This window comes from Canis lupus, chromosome 33 (genome assembly GCF_003254725.2).
Source record: "Canis lupus dingo isolate Sandy chromosome 33, ASM325472v2, whole genome shotgun sequence".
Taxonomy (NCBI): domain Eukaryota; kingdom Metazoa; phylum Chordata; class Mammalia; order Carnivora; family Canidae; genus Canis; species Canis lupus.
In genome coordinates this window covers 7936998-7958296 of record NC_064275.1, presented here as the reverse complement: position 1 = coordinate 7958296, position 21299 = coordinate 7936998, and the positions used below count along the sequence as shown (strand labels likewise).

Sequence of the window (21299 nt, the reverse complement as noted above, 5' to 3'; positions counted from 1 at the left end):
TCAGAATTTGTATTCATAATCTAACAATAAGCATATTTTTATAAAGGAGCATTGCAGTTATTAGTGGTTATCAAAATATTTTATTTTTTTTTAATTTATTTTTTTTTAATTTTTATTTATTTATGATAGTCACAGAGAGACAGACAGAGACAGAGACACAGGCAGAGGGAGAAGCAGGCTCCATGCACCGGGAGCCCGATGTGGGATTCAATCCCGGGTCTCCAGGATCACGCCCTGGGCCAAAGGCAGGCGCCAAACCGCTGCGCCACCCAGGGATCCCATCAAAATATTTTAGAAAAAATGAGGACTTTTTCACATTTTTATTATGTGTGTATGTGTGTAATTTTGTAATTAACTGTAGGATCTGGAAATAGCAACTAAAGTTTTAAAATAATCTGTTAGTTTACTTCATAACATATAAATGAGTTTATGTGTATGAGTTATGAAAATTGAGTTATTGAAAAAAGTCTAGCTTTAAGTTTGAAACTCAAATGACTTTCTTTTAAGTAGCAACCCTTGAAGCCTCACATACTATAATTTGTACTGTTAAATTTGGAAATTTGTCTTGAGGCAACACCTCAGGCAGCAAATGTTTTTCCTTCTTTGTGTTGAATAATCAGGAATTTCTACTAGAGTCACTGTACTTTTTGATGATTCAAGGTATTTAGAGGTAGAGTGGGAAGTTAAACGAAAAACTCATCGGGAATTCAGCAAAACAAACATGGTGGACCTATGCCCTAAGGTTCCTAAACAAGATAATAGCAGTGATTGTGGAGTATATTTACTGCAGTATGTGGAGAGCTTCTTTAAGGTATGTAAATAAATTTTTATTCGCAATTACCAGTATATAATCACAAATTACTGGGCAAGCAAAGCAGCAAGAAAATATTACACTCAAGAGAGAAAAAATAAATAAAGCCACATATAATCCAAATATTAGAGTTATTTCACAGATAAGAACTTTAAAATAGTTTGAATAATATGTCAGAGAAAATAGTCAAAGATGAACAAAATGGATAAAGATGAAATCTACTAAAAAAACCAAGTGGACATTCTAGAGCTGAAAATGATTATCAATATATGAAATTAAGAATTTACTGGAACTTGTGATGAGCACTGGGTGTTGTATATATGTGATGAATCACTCAATTCTACGCCTGAAACTAATATTACATTGTATTTTAACTAACTGGAATGTAAATAAAAACGTAGAAGGGAAAAAAAGAACTTACTGGTTGGATTTAATAGCAGACTTGGATGCAGCAGAAGACAAGATTAAACTTAAAAAAAAAAGGGCAATAGAAGGAATCCTACTGTATTTCAAAGAGAAAAAAAACGTAAAGAACAGAATATAAAAGACAAGTGTGATAAAGTCAAAAACTGTAATTTATATGTAATTAAGAGTTCTAGAAGGATTAGGATAGGAGAGAGAGAAAGGCAGACAAAAATTTGAAGAAAAAAATTTCAAAACTAACAGACCCGTATATTCAAGAAGCTCAGAAAACCATAAGCTAGATTAATAGAGTAACAAGTGTTATTTTCTAGCTCATCAGTGATGCTATCTATAAGTAGCAGTATTTAGGCAGAAATTTTAAAAGCAAGAAATCGCTCTTTGCTTTTTAAACTGTCAGCTCATTACTTTAGTCATTACCAACATAATTTGTGAAGCCCTTCTCCCCTCTCTGAGGGTCAAGGGTTAGGACTGCAAGTTCCAACCCTATTACTGCATTGTTGGTTGTCCTGGCAACTAGCCCCATTTTTTTCGGTGTGGTATTCTGAAGATGGGTATAGGAGTATAGGGTATTTTTGACTAGTACTTGAGATACTTTCAGCATGTATGGGTTATAGTATATGGTTAGAACTTTTGATATAATTGGGGAGGAACAGTAATACATAGTTTTGGGTAAACTATGTAGTATTACATCTCAGTAAAGCTGTAATTTTAAAAAGCTAGCAGTTTCTTATTTCTTGTAAAATGAAATTAAAACAAGTTTGAATTGTACTGCTAAAGTGATTGCATTCTTTTTTTTCTCTCATTAGGATCCTATTGTTAATTTTGAACTTCCAATTCATTTGGAGAAATGGTTTCCTCGTCATGTAATAAAGACCAAACGGGAAGATATTCGAGAGCTCATTTTAAAACTTCATTTACAGCAACAGAAGGGCAGCAGTAGCTAGTTAATCTGTACAAACATGACACAGATGTTCTATAAGATTACTGGAAAGCCGCTTACCAGCATTTGTGTTAGTCAGCTCACAGAAAAGAAAATAACTTGTGGTAGTTTTATAAGTCATTGAACAGTATTTAAAATATATACGATATATTATTAGATTGTTGAGATCTCATAGATGCAGTGGAAAATGGGGGGTGATATAGATAAACTTATTAGAAATTAAAATTTCAAAAATATTGGATATTTTTCTGATTATGCTTCTGATTATGCAATAGCATATGTAAATGTGGGAATGTTTTTGTAGATGATAAAACTATGTGATCTGTACTTACATAAAACTGGGAGTTGAGGGGAGTTAGGTCCTCCCTGGTGCCAGCCCCAGTGCTTGTCAAATTTGTTGACAAGTCACATTATATTGTAATTCTATTCTTTGCAGCTCAAGCATGCAGTATGAATACTGTGTATTTTTTAAAAGAAGAATTTAGTATTAAGGCTTCAGAAAATGCCATTTACGGCATCCCTTTTGTATAGTGTAAAAGAAGACATGATGTTAGGAAGATGATAAAAATGGACTCTTTCAAAGCGCAGCTTATTTTTCTCAATTGCTAAATGAAACCGTTACTCTACTGTAATTGTTACATGTTTTCTTTTTCTTTTGATGTCATATGTGGGGATCTAAGAATTTAGTTCATTCATTAGAATGGAATTTGGAATGAAAAAATCCTAGCTGTCCAAAACAGGTTTTTAAAAATTACATATGTAGCTCAACTTAGTTTCTTTGAGGTATAGCTTTATCAATATTGTCTTCTGTCCTATTCTGATATCTTAGAATGTATGTACACAGTTTCTGTAAGTATAGAAGATAAAATTGGTGTCCTCTTAACTTTAATTAAAAGATACCCTCAAAATCTTATTTATTGTTAGGACTAAATATGTAATTTTATAGCTCTGTTTACCTGGTATTCATCTGCAAAGCCAGACTGCTCGAATTGCTTTTATATTTGAAATTGTAGGTTTTAGAGACCTAAGATCCCTATGGCATAAGTTTTATTAAATGTTCAGGTAACAGTTTTGAATTCATGTGATGATGGTGGTATTATATGATGAAACACTTCCCAACCCTTTAATGTTATCAGGAAAATTTTGAGGGGACAATTATATTGTATTTTCTCAGATAAGAAACATGCTTTTTAAGAGTATTATTTTAATCTTCTGTTTTATGCATCTCTTGGATTTAAATTGTTAACTGTATAAAAGCAGTGAATCAAGGGCAATTTAAGATAAAGCTAAAAGTTGGAACATTTTATTTCAAAATCATGTGAATTTGAAGTTTGAAGTTGTCAGTTAAGCCTCATTGTTTTTGAGTTTTTGTTAATCTTGTCACCGTCTTTATATTGTTAAAGATATTTGTCTTTTGGGGATTTCTTATAAAGATGGTTATAATTACATGTCTTCATTCCCAATTTGTGTGTGTATGGGAGGGTATTTTTTAAAATGACTATTATTTGTATATCTAATTTTGGGAAAGCAAGTATGTAATACATCTTCTTGTGACTTCTTAACTTTTTTGTTTGTATGTTTTTCAAAGGTACCACTGTCCTTTATCATGTTTTGAAGATTGTTTAAAATTCATTTTCCTAAATTCATGTGGAAATAATGCGTTGAATATCAACATTTTATATTAAACCTGTTTCCAATTCATTAAATTACAGTGTAACTTTCTTTTCTTAAGAAACATGAGCCATTCTTGGAAACAAATTTTCAAATTTATGATACCCAGTGCCTATCTTATAACTGATACTTAGGTTAATTTTTCTTTCTACTTTAACAGACACATAGTTAATTTGTCTGCTCAGGAAACATTTTTGGAGCATCTACTAGAGGTAGGCAATTTACTAGGTATAAAAAATGAATGGCAGCTTTTATTCCTGAGTCATTTATAGTCTAGTGGGAGAAATGGGCATATGAATAGCTTTAATATTCCTGGTAGAAACTATCTTAGAGTTTCTTGGTAGCTCAGGAGGGAGTTCATCCTAGCTGTGTGTGTGTTAGTGAGAGGTGATAGAGTAGTAGTGAGAGGGTTGTTACTGTACAGGGAAAGTCTTCCTAGAGAAAATAATACTGTTTTTAATTTACAACTTGGGGGTTAAAAAAGGTGATCGCTTTTTTTTTTTTTTTTGACTCCCATCCAATCATTTAACTAGGACTTAGAAAAGTTTAATGCCTCTAATAATCAGCGTGTTTCCTTTTTATGTTTACAGGGAAAATAGGGCTCATACAGAACCCCTTCTAATCTGGTTGCAATCTATGTGCTGTCATCATCTTTCCAGTGTCACCTGCTTTTTAATCATATAAAATTATTCATTTATGCTGTAATTGCTTTTGGCTTAGCACTAAGCTTAAGCCTTTTCTTCCTAGCAAATTATTTTGGGTTTTCTTTCTTTCAGTAGTGTTTCTTTGGAAATGTACTGAACTAAAATAAATGTGAAATGTCATCTGTATTCAGTATTTTTTTTTTTTTATTGTGTAAATGACCTCTAATTGTTGAACTATGTCTGGTCTGGGAGGACTGTGAGTAGACATACATACGAGAAATATATAAAACTTTATTGGAAAACAAACTTTACTTCCTTCTGTAGAGTCTCTTATAATTGAGCTTGTCTTTGTGGAAATTTGGAAACTTTGCCTAGAGGCCATTAAAAGCTTCTGTGGGTATGAGGCTTCCTTATGCTGGTATGGTCTACACCCACCCAGCTGGTCTCTTCTCTTATAACTTAGTGTATCCCTTTTGGGGGCTAAAGAAATCAGTCAGGACTATTTTATTTTAGGATTTTCAAGAGAAATATGTTTTAGATCTTTACAAAACTTTTTTTTTTTTTCCCCAGAGAACTTACTAGAGGTACATGACATAAGATATAAATACAGGGACGCCTGGGTGGCTCAGCAGTTGAGTTCCTGCCTTTGGCTCAGGGCGTGATCCTGGAGTCCCAGGATCAAGTCCCACACACATCTGGTTCCCTGCGTGGAGCCTGCTTCTCCCTCTGCCTGTGTCCCTGCCTCTCTCTCTCTCTGTCTCTCATGAATAAATAAATAAAATCTTTAAAAAAAAAAAAAGATAAATTCAGTGCTATTCAATAGTAAATCCTAGCTTCCCCAGAGACTTGGACTACTTTAATTCTATTCTACTAGGTTTACTTGATAAAAACAACTGTCCTAATACAAAGAATTTTATTGGTCCCATTGTGGTAAAATATCCTTTCTTGGTTAAGAGTTCTTCATGTACATAAACATACCAGGCCTCATGTTTAATAGCTAATGAAGCAAGATTCCAAAGTTATCATGTGGGTATCATTTTTATTGTACTCTTAGTATGTGCCAGGCACTAGTCTAAGCATTTTCTGTGTATTAACTAATTTAGTCCTCACAACAGCTCTATCATGAGTTATCCTTACTATTCCTATCGCATTTTATGTATAAGGAAGAAGACATTAAGTGGTTATAAACCAAAGATTTTCAAATTTCTTATCAAGGAGAGAAATTTACAAGACAATAATTATGCCAAAAAGAAATAGCTCCAGGAAAACTAGCTAGAACTGGTTTTATACCTAGCTCTGTATTTCTGAAGTAGATGGGTATATTCGGTCTGGGCTTACAGATCTTATGCTTTAAATCATAGGCCCTGGGGCTTATCAGTGGCATAGTCAGTCAAGTGTCTGACTCTTGGTCTTGGCCAGATTGTGATCTCAGGGTCCTGAGATGGAGCCCCAGGTTGGGCTCTGAGCTCATTGTGGAGTCGGCTTGAGACTCTCTCTCCCTCTGCTGCTCCCCCCCAACTCGTGCTCTCTCAAAATAAATAAATTAAAAACAGAAACAAAAACAAATCACAGGCCCTAGAAGAACCCAGTTTCAACTAATAGATTCAGAAAAATTGTAAAACTCAGTGAATTATATGTGAAACGTTTTTAAGCAGGCTGCCAGTTAAAGGCAAAGAACCCGTTCATAAAGAGCTTAGCTGGCTAGATTAGAATAAAGAAATTGTCTCTCCCCATCTGTTCTAATTAGCTTATCTCTTCCGCTTTCATAGCTGTGCTGGATTTCAGGAAAGAAGTGAGAGGTATTTTGAAAGGACACCATTTTTATTTAAGCTAATTTATAATGGTTTGGGAATGCTTGTCTGTTCTCAAACATAAACTCTTAAATGTTAGACCTTTCCTATAATAATTTGTTACTGGAAGTTTCAAGCCTTTTGGTGTGTTCAAGTTAAGGATTTTGGCTTCTCCTCATTCCTTTGATTGTGGCCCAAATGATTATGTTTCCTCATTTTGGGAAGATTTCTCTGGGTATTTTGATATTTGTCGTGATAGAAGGAAACCTTACATCATTAACAGGTATTTAAAAATCTATATTGTTTTTATTTGTCTGTATACTTATAGTACATTCCCTTTAAGAATAACATTATTTAAAAAAAAAGAATAATATTATTTGATATGACTTATAAGAAGTTGAATCAAATGCTACTCTGTTAGTCTTTGGTATTCATTTAAACTTTTAAAATCTCTCCTAATAATTTTAGTTTTCTTCTTTAGTAAGTTCTACTTCAAACTTAACTTACCTCTTATTTTTTTGTGTTGCAATTGGATGTATAGTTTTTTCAATAACTAAGAATCTTGAAATAAAGAAGAAGGTGTTATATGGAGAAAAGATTGCTCATTCCTCCTCTCCTTAGGCATGCATGTCTATAATCTGAGCAATGGCTTCAAAACTGAAATGGGGCTCAAAAATCCATTTTTCTTTGTTACCTTTACTACTGTATCTTCATTATCAGAAGACTTGTTTATGCTTTCACTTTGTAGCACAAACCTACATGTCTTTAGAAGATATCCAAGAACCCAACAGTGCAGTTTCTTTTCTTTTGACTGACTCAGAATCCACGGACACTTCTCTTTCTACTGAAAAGAAACTACCTCTGGACCACAGAGAAACTGAGAAACAGTGGCTACTTAGAAGAAGGCGGTCTATTTTATTTCCTAATGGTGTGAAAACCTGTCCAGGTGAAAGTGTTACAGAGGCTGTGGCAAACCATGTAAAATATTTCAAAGTACGAGGTTAGTAAGCATCTAAATCTTGTGGCTTTGTGATGAAATTTAAACATTAATATGTTTGTTGTATCTTGTTAAAATTCAAAGTTTGTGATAATTTAGACACTGAGACAAATATGATCTTTATATTACCTATGGAAAAAGACGTTGCTAAAAGTATAGTATTTATATAGCTTCAGAGGAAAGTTTAAGAGTGGAAATGGTTTAAATCTTTTAAGCATGTCAAAAATATCAGTTTATGTTATTGGAAAATTTAATTATGTTTACTTCTTCATTAAGTAGTTTATCTAGGGGATCCCTGGGTGGCGCAGCGGTTTGGCGCCTGCCTTTGGCCCAGGGCACGATCCTGGAGACCCGGGATCGAATCCCACGTCGGGCTCCCGGTGCATGGGGCCTGCTTCTCCCTCTGCCTATGTCTCTGCCTCTCTCTTTCTCTCTCTCTGTGGGTGTGACTATCATAAATTAAAAAAAAAAAGTAGTTTATCTAAATATACCCACAAAATATATTTTCCATGGTATAGTTACTTAGGTAATAAGTTACTTTAGATACATGAAAATACAATACATTTAAAAAATTTTTCTTTCTTTTTTTTAATTTAAATCCAATTAACCAACATACAGGACATCGGTATTCTCAGATGTATTATTTAACAATTTATCAGTTGCGTATAACACCCAGTGCTCGTCATACCATATGTTCTACTTAATACCTTTCTATATTTTATAGTTCAGACATCCTGCAGATTCATGCTAGTTACTCTCTGGTTGGTACACATAAACCTTATTATGTCTAAAATGATGGCACTTCTCACAATGGATCCTAAAGCAACAGAACTAATGATTTTATTTTTTTTTAAGGCTTTTATTTATTTTAGAGAGCAAGCAAGAGAGAGAGTGCGTGTGTTCATGGGGGTCAGTGTAGGAATGGGGGAAGGATGAGCAGAGGGAGAGGGAGAGAAAGTCCAAAGCTGACTCCACGTGAGTTGATGCAGGGCTCTATCTCGTGACCCTGAGATCACGACCTGAGGCTTAACCCATTGTGCCACCCAAGTGCCCCCAAGATTTTATTGTTAATTAAACAGTATTATCGGGGTCCCTGGGTGGCCCAGCGGTTTGGCGCCTGCCTTTGGCCCAGGGCGCGATCCTGGAGACCTGGGATCGAATCCCACGTCGGGCTCCCGGTGCATGGAGCCTGCTTCTCCCTCTGCCTATGTCTCTGCCTCTCTCTCTCTCTCTCTGTGTGACTATCATAAATAAATAAAAATTAAAAAAAAATAAAAAAAATAAACAGTATTATCCTTGATCAAATCCCTTTTTATTGTGTGAATTCATTTTCTGTTTTAAGTTTACTAACCAAAATTGCTTAATTGACCATAATGGATTCCAAGGATTCTCAAATTTCACTTTTTGCTGCTGAAGAGACAATAAAAAGCCATAAGATGGATGTATTACTAGTAAACTAAAGTGAAGGTAGATGATTAGAAGGTAGTGAAACCAGGCTTGCTCATTTATGTAGTTATTCCACAAATGTTTATTGGGCACTTATTTGCCGTGCCCTGGACTATATGGATATTTGATCTAAGCTGCTACTTTTATCTTCTCCTTTTTTACTTTCCTTCAACTTGTCCTTCATCTCCCCTTCCCTCACCAAAGAAAGTGTTTTTGTTTTTTCAAAGCAAACTTTTTTTAAGTGTTTATTTAAATTCCAGTTAGTCAACATACAGTACAATATTACTTTCAAGTACAATTTAAGAGATTCAGCACTTATATACAGCACCTGATGCTCATCAGAGCAAATGCCCTCCTTAATCCCCATCACTATTTAACTCATCCCCCAGCATTTCCCCTCTAGCAACCCTCAGTTTGTTCTATTAAGAGTCTGCTGCTTGGTTGGCCTCTCTTTTTTAACCTATCCTCATTTGTTTTGTTTCTTCTTCACATGAGTGAAGTCATATTTGTCCTTGTCTGATTGATTTATTTCCCTTAGCATAATACTCTCTAAGCAAGTGTTTTTAAGAAAATAAACACCAGATATTATATATATTTATATATTTGTTTTGCTTATTAAAGTAGTCCTGTATTAGTATCTTTTTAAAAGAGGGTATTTAAATCTCTTGCTTGTATTTTGGGACTATCAAACATTATTAAGCAATAAGCGTTTTTATTTTTTTAATGGAATTCCATTGATTGTTCCTTTTGTGTATGGGGTGTGTACCAGAAGTGGCAAATTCTCAAGAGAGTGGGAAAAGAATAAAGGACTGAAGATAAATGAGAATGACAGTTTATAACTTAACAAAATATGATTTCTATTATCTGGAAGTTAAAAATAAATAGATCAGAGTATCTACATAGGTGCTGGTTAAATAGTGAAGAGGAAATAACCATTTAAGAAATATGGTTATATCAAGTAAAAAAAAAAAAAAAAAAAAGAATGTTGGCCAGGATGCAGAGAAAGGGGAACCCTCTTACACTGCTGGTGGGAATGCAAGCTGGTACAGTCACTCTGGAAAACAGTATGGAGGTTCCTCAAAAAGTTAAAAATAGGTCTACCCCATGACCCAGCAATTGCGCTTCTAGGTATTTACCCAGAGGATACAATATAGTGATCTAAAGGGGCATCTGCACTCCAATGTTTATAGTAGCAATGTTCATAATAGCCAGACTGTGGAAAGAGCCCTGATGTCTATCGACAGATGAATGGATAAAGAAGATGGTGGTGTATATGTATATATATACACAATGGTATATTACTCAGCCAACAAAGAAATGAAATCATGACATTTGCAAAGATGTGGATGGCCCTGGAAGGAATTATTGTAAGTGAAATAAGTCAATCAGAGAAAGAATTATCATATGATCTCACTCATATGTGGAATTAAAGAAACAAAACAGAATCATAGGGAAAAGGAGGGGAAAAATAAAATGAGATGAAATCAGAGAGGAAGACAAACCATAAGAGACTAATACCTATAGGAAATAAACTGAGGGTTGCTGGAGAGGAGGTATGGGAGGATGGGGTAACTGGGTGATGTAATGAGCACTGGGTGTTATATGCAGCTGATGATTCACTGTACTCAACCTCTGAAACTAATAATATGCTATACATTAATTAAATAAAATAAAAAAGAGGAACAGATCAGCAAAAAAAAATGTGGGTCTTTTAATTTCTTTGCTATTATATTTATAAATTCAAATTCAAGAGATACTATGGAAAAAGAGACCAACAAAAAGAAAAGCATCCCTAGAATAATTGATTTTAAAATACGATGCTTTGAATGGGATTATTGGAAAGGTACCTCACAGAGCTAATAGTGTTGGCGCAAGCACATCAAAGTGGTAGCACTGTCGATAGATCTATTGCTGTCATTTATAAAGAATAAATATGTTTTTGAAAATTAAAAATTATTTCAGCATAGGTTTTGAAGAGATACTCTTATTTATTTATTCATGAGAGACATGGAAAGAGGAGCAGAGACATAGACCTAGACAGACTGCCTGTGGGGGGCCCAATGTGGGACTTGATCCTGGGATCATGCCTTGAGCCGAAGGCAAACACTCAACCACTCAGCCACCCAGGTGCCCCTTGAAGAGATTTTGTAGAAATAATTGGATAATGCCGTTAGAACCAAATGTTTGAAAATTGGAGGGAGAGCTACATTCAATGTCCAACCAAGGATCTTAGCTCTTCCTACCAAGCTAATTCAAATAATGGTATGCCCAATTTTTCCTATAGGGGATTTGGCTTCAGTTCATAGTTGGTGTAACAAATTTGAAAAATGTCTTCATTTAAGCAGGAACCAATTGCATTTGAACCTAATGATTTGTAAAATTAAACAGATATTTAGGGTTCTTGGAATTGTACACAGTTAGTAGTATCCTCCCACTTAAAAAATTACATTTGTAGTTGGACTTTTAAAATATCGCTTTATGAAGGTGTACTTTGATGGATTATAAGCTGTATACTTAAATTATACTATATGATTAGTTTTGACAAATGTATTTACCCTTGAAATTATCATGCAGTCAATGAATTTATCAGTCACCTCCAAATATTTTCTTTTACCTTTGTAATCTCTCCCTCCCTCAGAACACTTTTCTTTATCCTAGTACTAAGGCAACCCCTAATCTGATTTTTATCAATCACTATAGATTGTTTGCATTTTCTACACTTTTATATATAAATGTAATCACATACATACACTTTTTTATCTGGCTTCTTTTGCTTAGTGTAATTATTTTGAGACTCATCTATGATTTTTTGTGAATCAGTGGTTTGTTAGCTTTTATTGTTGAGTAGTCTTCTATTTTAGGGTATATCACCTTTCGGGATATTTGGGTTGTTTTCAGTTACTGGTGATTATAAAGAAAGCTGTTATGAACATTTGTGTTTAAGTTTTTGTGTGGACATATGCTTTCTATTGGTTAATAAAAGAGTAGAATGGCTGGGCCTCATGATCGGTATATATGTGACTTTTTGTGAAGTTGCTAAACTTCAGTGTGTTTTCCACTGTCGCTGTACCATGCGCAGTATATTAAAATTCTAGTTTTTCAAGCATTTTTGCAATGCTTGGTATAGTCAGTCTTTTAAAACTGTAACCATTCTAGTGAATACAAAGTGGTATCTTATTGTGTTTTTTTAAATTTTTATTTATTTATGATAGTCACACACACAGAGAGAGAGAGAGAGAGAGAGAGAGAGGTAGAGACACAGGCAGAGGGAGAAGCAGGCTCCATGCACCGGGAGCCCGACGTGGAATTCGATCCCGGGTCTCCAGGATCGAGCCCTGGGCCAAAGGCAGGCGCGAAACCGCTGCGCCAGCCAGGGATCCCTATTGTGGTTTTAATATGCATTTTCTTAATGGCTAATGATTTTGAACACCTTTTTTTATGTGCTCATTCACCATTTGTGTATCTTTTTGGTTAAGAGTTTATTCAAATATTTTGCTCATTAAAAAAATAATTGGATTGTTTGTCTTATAGAGCTGTAAGAGTTCTTAATGTATTCTAAATACAAGTTTTTTGGTCAGATACATGTTTACATATACTTTCACCTCATGTATGGCTTATTTTCTTAATGTCTTTTGAGGAACAAAAATTTTAAATTATCATGAAGTCCAGCTTATCCTTTTTTTTTTGGAGCATGCTTGCCTTTGGTGTTATATCTTGCCTAACCCATAGTGACAAGTATTTTCTTCATTCTTTTCCTGTAGAAATTGTGTAATTTTTAGGTTTTGCATTTAGGTCTATGATCTATTTTGAGTGAATTTTTGTATATGGTGTATATGGATCAAAGTTAAATTTTTGCATATGCTTAGCCAATTGTTTTAGCACCACTTATTAAAAAGATTATCTTTGGGGCACCTGGGTGGCTCAATTGGTTAGGTGTCTGACTCTTGATTTTGGCTGGTTATGATCCCAGGGTGGTGGGATTGAGCCCCACTCTGGCTCTGTATGGGGCATGGAATTTGGTTGACATTTTCTCTCCCCCTCTCCCTCTGCTCATCCCCCTGCTCTTGTGGTCACTAAATAAATAAAGAAAAACTTTTTTTTTTTTTTTTTTTTTTTTATGATAGTCACAGAGAGAGAGAGAGAGAGAGAGAGGCAGAGACACAGGCAGAGGGAGACCGGGAGCCCGATGTGGGATTTGATCCCGGGTCGCCAAGATCGCGCCCTTGGCCAAAGGCAGGTGCCAAACCACTGCGCCACCCAGGGATCCCAAGAAAAACTTAAAAAAGAAAATTTTTTTTTTAAAGTTTTATTTATTCATGAGAGACACACACAGAGAGAGACAGAGACAGAGACACAGGCAGAGGGAGAAGCAGGCTCCATGCAGGGAACCTGATGTGGGACTGGATCCTGGGTCTCCAGGATTATGCCCTAGGCCAAAGGCAGGTGCTAAACTGCTGAGCCCCTCTGGGCTGCCCTTAAAATCTTTTTTTAAAGAAAGATTTTATTTATTTATTCACGAGAGAAACACAGAGAGATACAGAGAGAGGATGAGGGAGAAGCAGGCTCCCTGGGGGGAGCCTGATGCAGGACCCAATCCCAGGCCCTTGGGATCATGCCCTGAGCTGAACACAGATGCTCAACCGCTGAGCCACTCAGGCATCCCAAATAAATGTTAAAAATAAAGATTATCCTTTCTTTCTTTTGCACCTTTGTCGGAAATCAGTCTTCTGTTTATGGTGGGTCTATTTCTTCACTCTTTATTTTCTTCCACTGATCTATTTGTGTATTTTTATGCCAATACTATACTGTCTTGGTTACAATAAGTCTTTTAATAGGGAAAGTTCTTCAGCTTTGTTCTTTTTTCAGATTTGCTTGGTTATGCTAGGTCCTTTGTATCTCATATAAATTTTAGTATCATCTTGCCAACTTACACAAAAAGGGCTGCTGGAATTTTGATTTGAATTGTGTTGAATCTATTGCTTAATTTGGGAAGAATTATCATCTTAATAATATTGAGTCTTCTGATCTATGAACATGATATATCCCTCTATTTAGGTCTTCTTCAGTTTCTCTTGGCAGAGTTTTGTAATTTTTTTAAAGATTTTATATATTCGTGAGAGACACAGAGAGAGAGGCAGAGACACAGGCAGAGAGAGAAGCAGGCTCCATGTAGGGAGCCTGATGTGGGACTCTGTCTTTGGACCCCGGGATCACGCCCTGAGCCGAAGGCAGATGCTCAACCACTGAGCCACCCAGGTGTCCTGCCATTTTGTGATTTTTGATGTATAGGTCTTACACATCTTTTTTTTTTTTTATCAGATTTATCTTTTCTACTTTTTTTTCATGCCATTGTTAATGTTATTTTAATTTCTGATTGTTCCTTGCTAGTATATAGGCATAAAAATGTTTTTTTATATATTGACCTTGTATTCTATAACTTGCTAAATTCACTTATTAGTTCTAGCAGCTTTTTTTGTGTATTTCTTAGGGTTTTCTACCTAGATGATTATTTTATTTGCAAATAGAGATAATTTTACTTCTCATCTTCCAATTTATATGCCTTTTATTTCTTGCCTTATTGCACCAAATTGATCTGTATGCTTTGGGCACCACAATTTTGAGAGGAAAATATTACCCTAAAAAAAGACTTTGTACTGGATTTCTGTGTACTGAATAATATGCACAGCCTGCCTCCTAGTAACAGGATTAAAGACAGCTTAAATGCAGGCATTTCCTTCTTCAGAATATTGTCATCACCTTTTGCCTTCCTCCAGCAGTTTACAGGGCAGGTTTTTTCTGCCACAAGAGAGACATTCGTAGATCACCTATCTTCTCAAAAATAGAAAGTTATCTTCAACAGTCCCTAAAGGCTATATAAAAATTGTTTGACAAGGATGGGACTTCAGAACTTGTCTACTTCTAGGCCATAGTGAAGCGGGTGGCAATTGTCTCTGGTGTAGTTTTGCCCTTCTTAGTACCTCTTTCCCTGGGACTGTGCTGATTTCACTCTTCTGTACTGTCTGCAATGTCCTATCTAGGTTTCCCCTCTCCGAGCTGCATGAGGGCTCCAGACTACCCCCGCCACCCCCAAATATCCTCCATTATTAAAATGTACGTGTGCTGAATTCTATATTCCACATTAGTTAATCAGACGTTATTGTCAGATACCTCCCAACTGGAAAGCCATTGGATAAATTTAGGATGTATTACCTTTCTGGACAGAATTACATTTTTTACCATTTTATTGAGATATAATTTACATACCATACAATTTTTCCATTTGATGTTTAGAATTCAGTGGTTTTCTATTTTATTCTCAGAAATATGAAACCATTATCACATTGAGTTTAAGAACATTTCATTACCTCCCACCCTTTAGTCATCACTCCTTTTATCCCTCTGTTTCCCCTATGCCTCTCCCCAGGCCTAAGCAATCATGAATCTGCTTTTTATTTCTATAGAGTTGTCTATTTAAGGATATATCAAATAAATGAAATAATATAATATGTGATCTTTTGTGACTGGCTTCTTTCACTTTGCATAATCTCTTCAATATTCATTCATGTTGTAACATGCATCAGTAGTTTATTTTTTTATGGCCAAATAATAATATTTTCTTGTATGGATAAACCACATTTTGTTTATCTATTTGTCAGTTTTGGGGCATTTGGGATGTTAATTATTTGGGTGTTTTCCCAGGGGTAGAATTTCTGTGTTATATGGTAACTCTATGTTTAACCATATAAGGAACTACCAGATACTACTTTCTGAAGTAGCTGTATCATCTTACGTTCCCAATAGTGGTGTGTGAGATTCTGATTTCTCTATGTCTTTGCTAGCACTATGATTTTCCTTTAAAAAAAAAAAAAAAAGACACACAACCATCCTAGTAGATGTGAAGTGTTATACCCTGTTTTGATTTGCATTTCTTTAATGATTAGTAACATTGAACATCTTTTTATTTGCTTTTTTGGTCATTTGAATGTCTTCTTTTGAAAAATGTCTCTGGATCCTTGCTTATTTTTCAGGTTTCAAAAAATTATTATTGAGTTGTAACAGTTCTTTATATATTCTAGATACAAGTTTTTTATCAGTTAAATTACTTGAAGGCATTTTTTTTTCTCATTTTGTGAGTTGTCTTTTCACTCTCTTGATGGTGTATTCCATGCATTAAAGTTTTTGATTTTGATAAAAGTCCAGTTTATCGATTTGTTCTTTTTGGTTATTCTAGGTTCGCTGTAATTCCATATGAATTTTAGAATTAGCTTGTCAATTTCTGTAAGGAAGTCAACCAGTGTTCAGATTGGATTACATTGGATCTGTAAGATCAATTTGGAGATATTACCATCTTAACAAGGTTAATGATTCATGTGTGGATGCTTTAATTTGCATTTCTCTGAAGATGAATAATAGCACTTTTTTCACATACATGTGATCTATTTGTAGCTCTTCCTTTGTAAAGTGTTTGGTCCAGTCTTTTACATGTTTTAAAAATTGGATTGTTTGCCTTTTTATTAGGGAGTTGTAGAAATTCTTTAAATATCCTAAATACCAGTTCTGTGTCAGATATATTTTTTGAATATTTTCTGCCAGACGTATGGCTTGTCTATCCATTTTTTTAAAGTGTCTCTGATGAATAGTTGTTACTTTTGATACATTCTAATTTCTGTCTTTTACTTTTATAGTTGTTGTTTTCTGTGTCCTGTTTATGAAATTTTTGCCTGTCCTCAAGTTATATAGATATTCTTCTGTGTTTTCTTTTAGGACCTTCATAATATTAGCTTTAATATTTCAAATTATTTTTGTGTATATTATAAATAAGTTACTGAGATTTATTTTTTCTTTCTTTTTAAGATATATATTCAGTCTTGTATCTTTTATAACTTCTTTGAATCCCCTTTTTCATAACTAGACCTTGTAGACATTCATTTTTTGTTTGTTTTTACCAACTTCAGACTTTCACCTTTGCATTGTCTTTTGGAGGGCACTAAATTTTCATGTGGAAGCTTCAAAAAGAAAGGAAGAATTCTCAGTCTACAGGTGGTTAGCTCTGCCTCAGTCAACCATGGCTGAATTCTTCTGTTTTGCTGTAGTGTCACAAGTTCTGAAGAGCAATTATAAAGATGCAGTTAGTTCACTGGAAGAGAAAATTGAGTTTGCAGCCAAAGGTTCATTTTGACCCTTAAGTCAATTGGTGGAGAAACTTTAAATATTCATGTATTTTCCTCTCTGTTAAAGCTTAAGACTTGTTTTTTGGCTTAGACTATCTTCTTCCATCAAACAACTGTGAGACAACCAGAATCTATTGATGATAACATTGGTATTCATGTAGCACTAAGCAGTTTATAAAATACTCTCACAGGTAGGTAGATAAGGCTGTAATGATTCATCCAGTTAAATAAAAGAGATGATCCGTTGAAACATTGAATGGCTAGGTAAGTTACCTGTAGTTATGAAGCTAGTCTATGGTAAGGATAGGGCAAGAATTTAGATCTTCTGACTCTATGAGTTCAGAGAATCTACCTCCATATACTACTGGATAAGCATTCAGTTTTCTTGAGATGAAAAATAATGGTCTTGATCTCTATGCATTTGCATCTGTCTTTCTCTCTCAGCACTTTGTTCCTCTTCCCTTCCCTCCCATCTTAATCTGTTGTCCACAGTGTCTGGTATTTAGCCAATGAAATGGTTGCAGGATAGCAATACACTACATAAAATACGTAGATAGCCTGTTTAGCATCCTTTCAGATTTGATCCTTTGAATAACTTAGCAGATAGATTGAATTAGTTTTTATTTTAATATAGCAGTACATTTCTCCTGAATATCAGGGTTTTTTTGTTTGTTTGTTTGTTTGTTTAGTTCTCCTATCTTTAGAAAAAATTTCTTTTGAGTGTAAATGACATCCAATGTTATATTAATACAGGTGTATAATGTAGTGATTTGACAAATTTCTACATTATGCTATGCTCACCACAAAAGTAGGTACCATTTGTTACCATGCAAAGCTATTACAGTACCATTGACTGTGTTCTGTGTGTTGTTCCTTTTATTCCCATGACTTATTCATCCCATAACTGGAACCCTATATCACTCACTCCCCTTCACCCATTTTGTTCATCCCCCCACTCCTCACCCCTCTGGCAACCACCAGTTATTCTCTACTCTTCTCTCTCTCTCTCTCTCTCTTTTTTAGTTAATAGATTTTAATTTTTAGAGAAGTTTCAGGTTCAGAAAAATTGAGCAGAAAGTCCAGAATTACCTGTACTGTCACTCTTCCATGCACACATTTTCCCCTCTCATTAGCATTTTGTGTTAGTGTATTGCATTTGTTACATTTGATGAGCCAATATTGACACATCGTTCTTAACTGAAGCTCATAATTTATATGGAGTTCAGTCATTGTGTTGTTTATTCAATGGGTTTTGAGAAATGTATAATGACATGTATCTACGATTACAGTGTCCTACAGAGTAGCTTCCTTGCCCTAAAAAAGCCGTTGTGCTCCATCTCTTCATATCTTCCTTCCCCTAATCCCTGGGAACCATTGATCTTTTTATAATTTTCATAGTTTTGCCTTTTCCAGAATGTCATATCATTGGAATCATATGATATGATTTTCGGATTGGCTTCTTTTACTTAGCAATATACATTTAAGTCTTCACTGTGTCTTTTCATAGCTTGAAACCTCATTTCTTTTTATCACTGGATAATATTCCATCATATGAATGTATCACAGTTTGTTTATTTTTTCACTTATTGAGGTATTCTCAACATCTGCTCCACATTTAAATAGCATAGACATGGATTTTTTTTTTTTTAAAGAGATGGGAAAAATACCCTGCCTATTAGGAAGTCAGTCAGTTCCCTCTGTAAGGGAAAGGAGTGGAGAGGATGAATTCTCTTTATATCTGAAAAGTTTAAACTGGACATAGATTGACAGAAGAGCTTTGACTGAGAATCATTCCCATGTTCCTCCAGAAAGGACACTATGGGCAAGAGTGTCTTGAGAATTTAAATAAACAAATTCGTGATCATTGTGAGAACCTCAAAGTGCATTAACTTTCCATAAAATACTTCTCTGTTTTCCAGTGTGTCAGGAAGCTGTCTGGGAAGCCTTCAGGACATTTTGGGATCGGCTTCCTGGGCGTGAGGAATATCGTTACTGGATGAATTTGTGTGAAGATGGAATTACAACTATATTTGACATGGGCACAAATTTTAGTCAGTCTGTGGAACATAGAAGTTTAATTATGAAGGTAAGGGTGCTAACAAGGGAAGAATTGCCCGACTATTATAGAGGCACCTATACACAGTTAAAACCTAAAGGTAGAAAGAGCAGATGCAAATCCCTGCATTGCTTTTTGTTGTAATTCTGCTTTTTGAGTAAGCTGCCGTAGGGCATAGCGATGTCTTTTTCCTATTTGCCACAATTTAGAAACTTTACAAATATTATCTTAAATACTGTTTTTTTAAATATATACCTTAGACTGAAGAATTATTGACTGAATAACTCTGAGCTTTTATTATGAGTCTAATAAAATTAGATTAGTGTATCTGAAAGTAATACAATACATCATCCAATTCTTTCTACTTTAAAAATTTTATTTCTAGTAAAAGCATGCTATTAATTTCTTCCAATATTTGGTCCTACCCTGGGATGATCTCATTAACTGGAGGCAAACTAGGGAAAGAAATATGATCTGATAAATATGGGTGGACCCCAGACAAATTTTGTAGGGTTATAAACATTTTGAAGATATGCAGGTTTTTGTGTGTTTTAAAATGCACTCAACTTTTAATCACGGTACTCAAATTTTTAAAAAAAATTTAAAAATATTTTATTTATTTATTCATGAGATACAAAGAGACAGAGAGAGAGAGAGAGAGAGGAAGAGATACAGGCAGAGGGAGAGGCAGGCTCCATGCAGGGAGCCCGATGTGGGACTCGATCCTGGGACTCCAGGATCATGCCCTGGGCCGAAGGCAGGCGCTAAACCATTGAGCCACCCAGGGATCCCCCATGGTACTCAAATTTTTAAGCTGCAGTGTTGCATTGTTTTTCCATCACATTTTTAAAAAGATTTTTATTTATCTATTTGAGTCTTCTGTCATGTTTTTAACTCTTCAATATTCATAATTATGAGAATAGTTACCAGTTATTTAGTGTATACAGTGTACCAGGCCATATATTAAACCCATTAAAAACATTATATTTAATAAACAACAATCCTACAAGGAGGTACTAATATCCCCAACTTATAGATAAGCATCAGAATTATTCCTTATTCTAGATTACAAACCCAGATGGGCTGGAGCTTAAATTCAAACCCACTTCTCGTTTTAAAAAAAAATTATGGGGATCCCTGGGTGGCGCAGCAGTTTAGCGCCTGCCTTTGGCCCAGGGCGCGATCCTGGAGACCCGGGATCGAATCCCACGTCAGGCTCCCGGTGCATGGAGCCTGCTTCTCCCTCTGCCTATGTCTCTGCCTCTCTCTCTCTCTCACTGTGTGTCTATCATAAATAAATAAAATAAAATAAATTAAAAAAAATAAAATAAATTATGTTTTTCCCCCTTTACCATTGGGCCTACCTTCTCAGTTATTACCACTTTTGCAAACTGCTAAATTTGGTAATATGGAATATTGCTTAATTTGCTAATATGGAATACCTATTCAGCGAAAAAAAAACACATACACATATTTACACGCACATACACACACTCTCTTTTATTTATATCCGTGTTATCCATCTCAATTGTGTCCATAATATAGAATCAGCTGATAGAGCACCAAATACATATGATACAGAGTTAGTATTACCATAACAACAGCTTCTTATAATGTTACATTGGAAGGTATTTTTTACAAGTGGAACTTTTAGCAAGGTAGGATCAGAAGGCATTGGAAATATACTTTTTTTTAAAGATTTTATTTATTTGGAGGTTCTAGCAGGGGAGCGCAGCTACTCGTATACCCTTGACCGAAGAACGGTCCTCCTCTATCGGGGATGGTCGTCCTCTTCGACCGAGCGCGCAGCTTCGGGAGGGACGCACATGGAGCGGTGAGGGAGGAAGGGGACACCCGCCTAGCCAGCCAGATCAGCCGAATCAACCCTGGCGATCAATGGGGTGACAGATGTCGCAGCCAGATCGCCCTCACATCCTTGGCGCAGCGGTTTGGCGCCTGCCTTTGGCCCAGGGCGCGATCCTGGAGACCCGGGATCGAATCCCACGTCGGGCTCCTGGTGCATGGAGCCTGCTTCTCCCTCTGCCTGTGTCTCTGCCTCTCTCTCTCTCTCTATGTGACTATCATAAATAAATAAAATTAAAAAAAAATCTTTAAAAAAAAAAGATTTTATTTATTTATTTATGAGAGACAGAGAGAGAGGCAGAGGGAGAAGCAGGCTCCATGCAGGGAGCCCGACGTGGTACTCAATCCCAAGTCTTCAGGATCACAACCTGGGCTGAAGGTGCAGCGCTAAACCGCTGAGCCACCAGGGCTGCCCTGGAAATATACTTTCAATGACTATTTAGTACAACATGCAGACAAAGGAAGTGATATGTCACCTGGATTGAGT

At 35.5% G+C, this 21299-nt stretch overlaps 2 protein-coding genes across 8 annotated transcripts in view; both read left to right on the top strand.

The window, feature by feature from the left end:
- The window catches only part of SENP7 (SUMO specific peptidase 7), a 140788-nt gene extending 136908 nt beyond the window's left edge, over nucleotides 1–3880 (top strand). For 4 of the 5 annotated variants that reach the window (XM_049105609.1, XM_049105613.1, XM_049105611.1 and 1 more), the window contains 2 exons: nucleotides 661–811; nucleotides 2041–3880. In XM_049105609.1, coding sequence (XP_048961566.1) covers nucleotides 661–811; nucleotides 2041–2178 — 289 coding nt within the window. In that variant the 3' untranslated portion in view covers nucleotides 2179–3880. Of the gene's footprint in view, nucleotides 1–620; nucleotides 812–2040 lie in introns of those variants that run through there. The other variant, XM_049105612.1, reaches the window with a different exon arrangement.
- Nucleotides 3881–4035: 155 nt separating this feature from the next.
- IMPG2 (interphotoreceptor matrix proteoglycan 2) overlaps nucleotides 4036–21299 on the top strand; it is an 81542-nt gene continuing 64278 nt past the window's right edge. Inside the window, exons 1-3 of one of the 3 annotated variants that reach the window (XM_035710054.2) lie at nucleotides 4036–6562; nucleotides 7028–7279; nucleotides 18813–18979. In XM_035710054.2, the coding sequence (XP_035565947.2) occupies nucleotides 6478–6562; nucleotides 7028–7279; nucleotides 18813–18979 (504 nt within the window). In that variant the 5' untranslated portion in view covers nucleotides 4036–6477. Of the gene's footprint in view, nucleotides 6563–6685; nucleotides 7280–18812; nucleotides 18980–21299 lie in introns of those variants that run through there. The other 2 variants (XM_049105607.1, XM_049105608.1) reach the window with 2 other exon arrangements.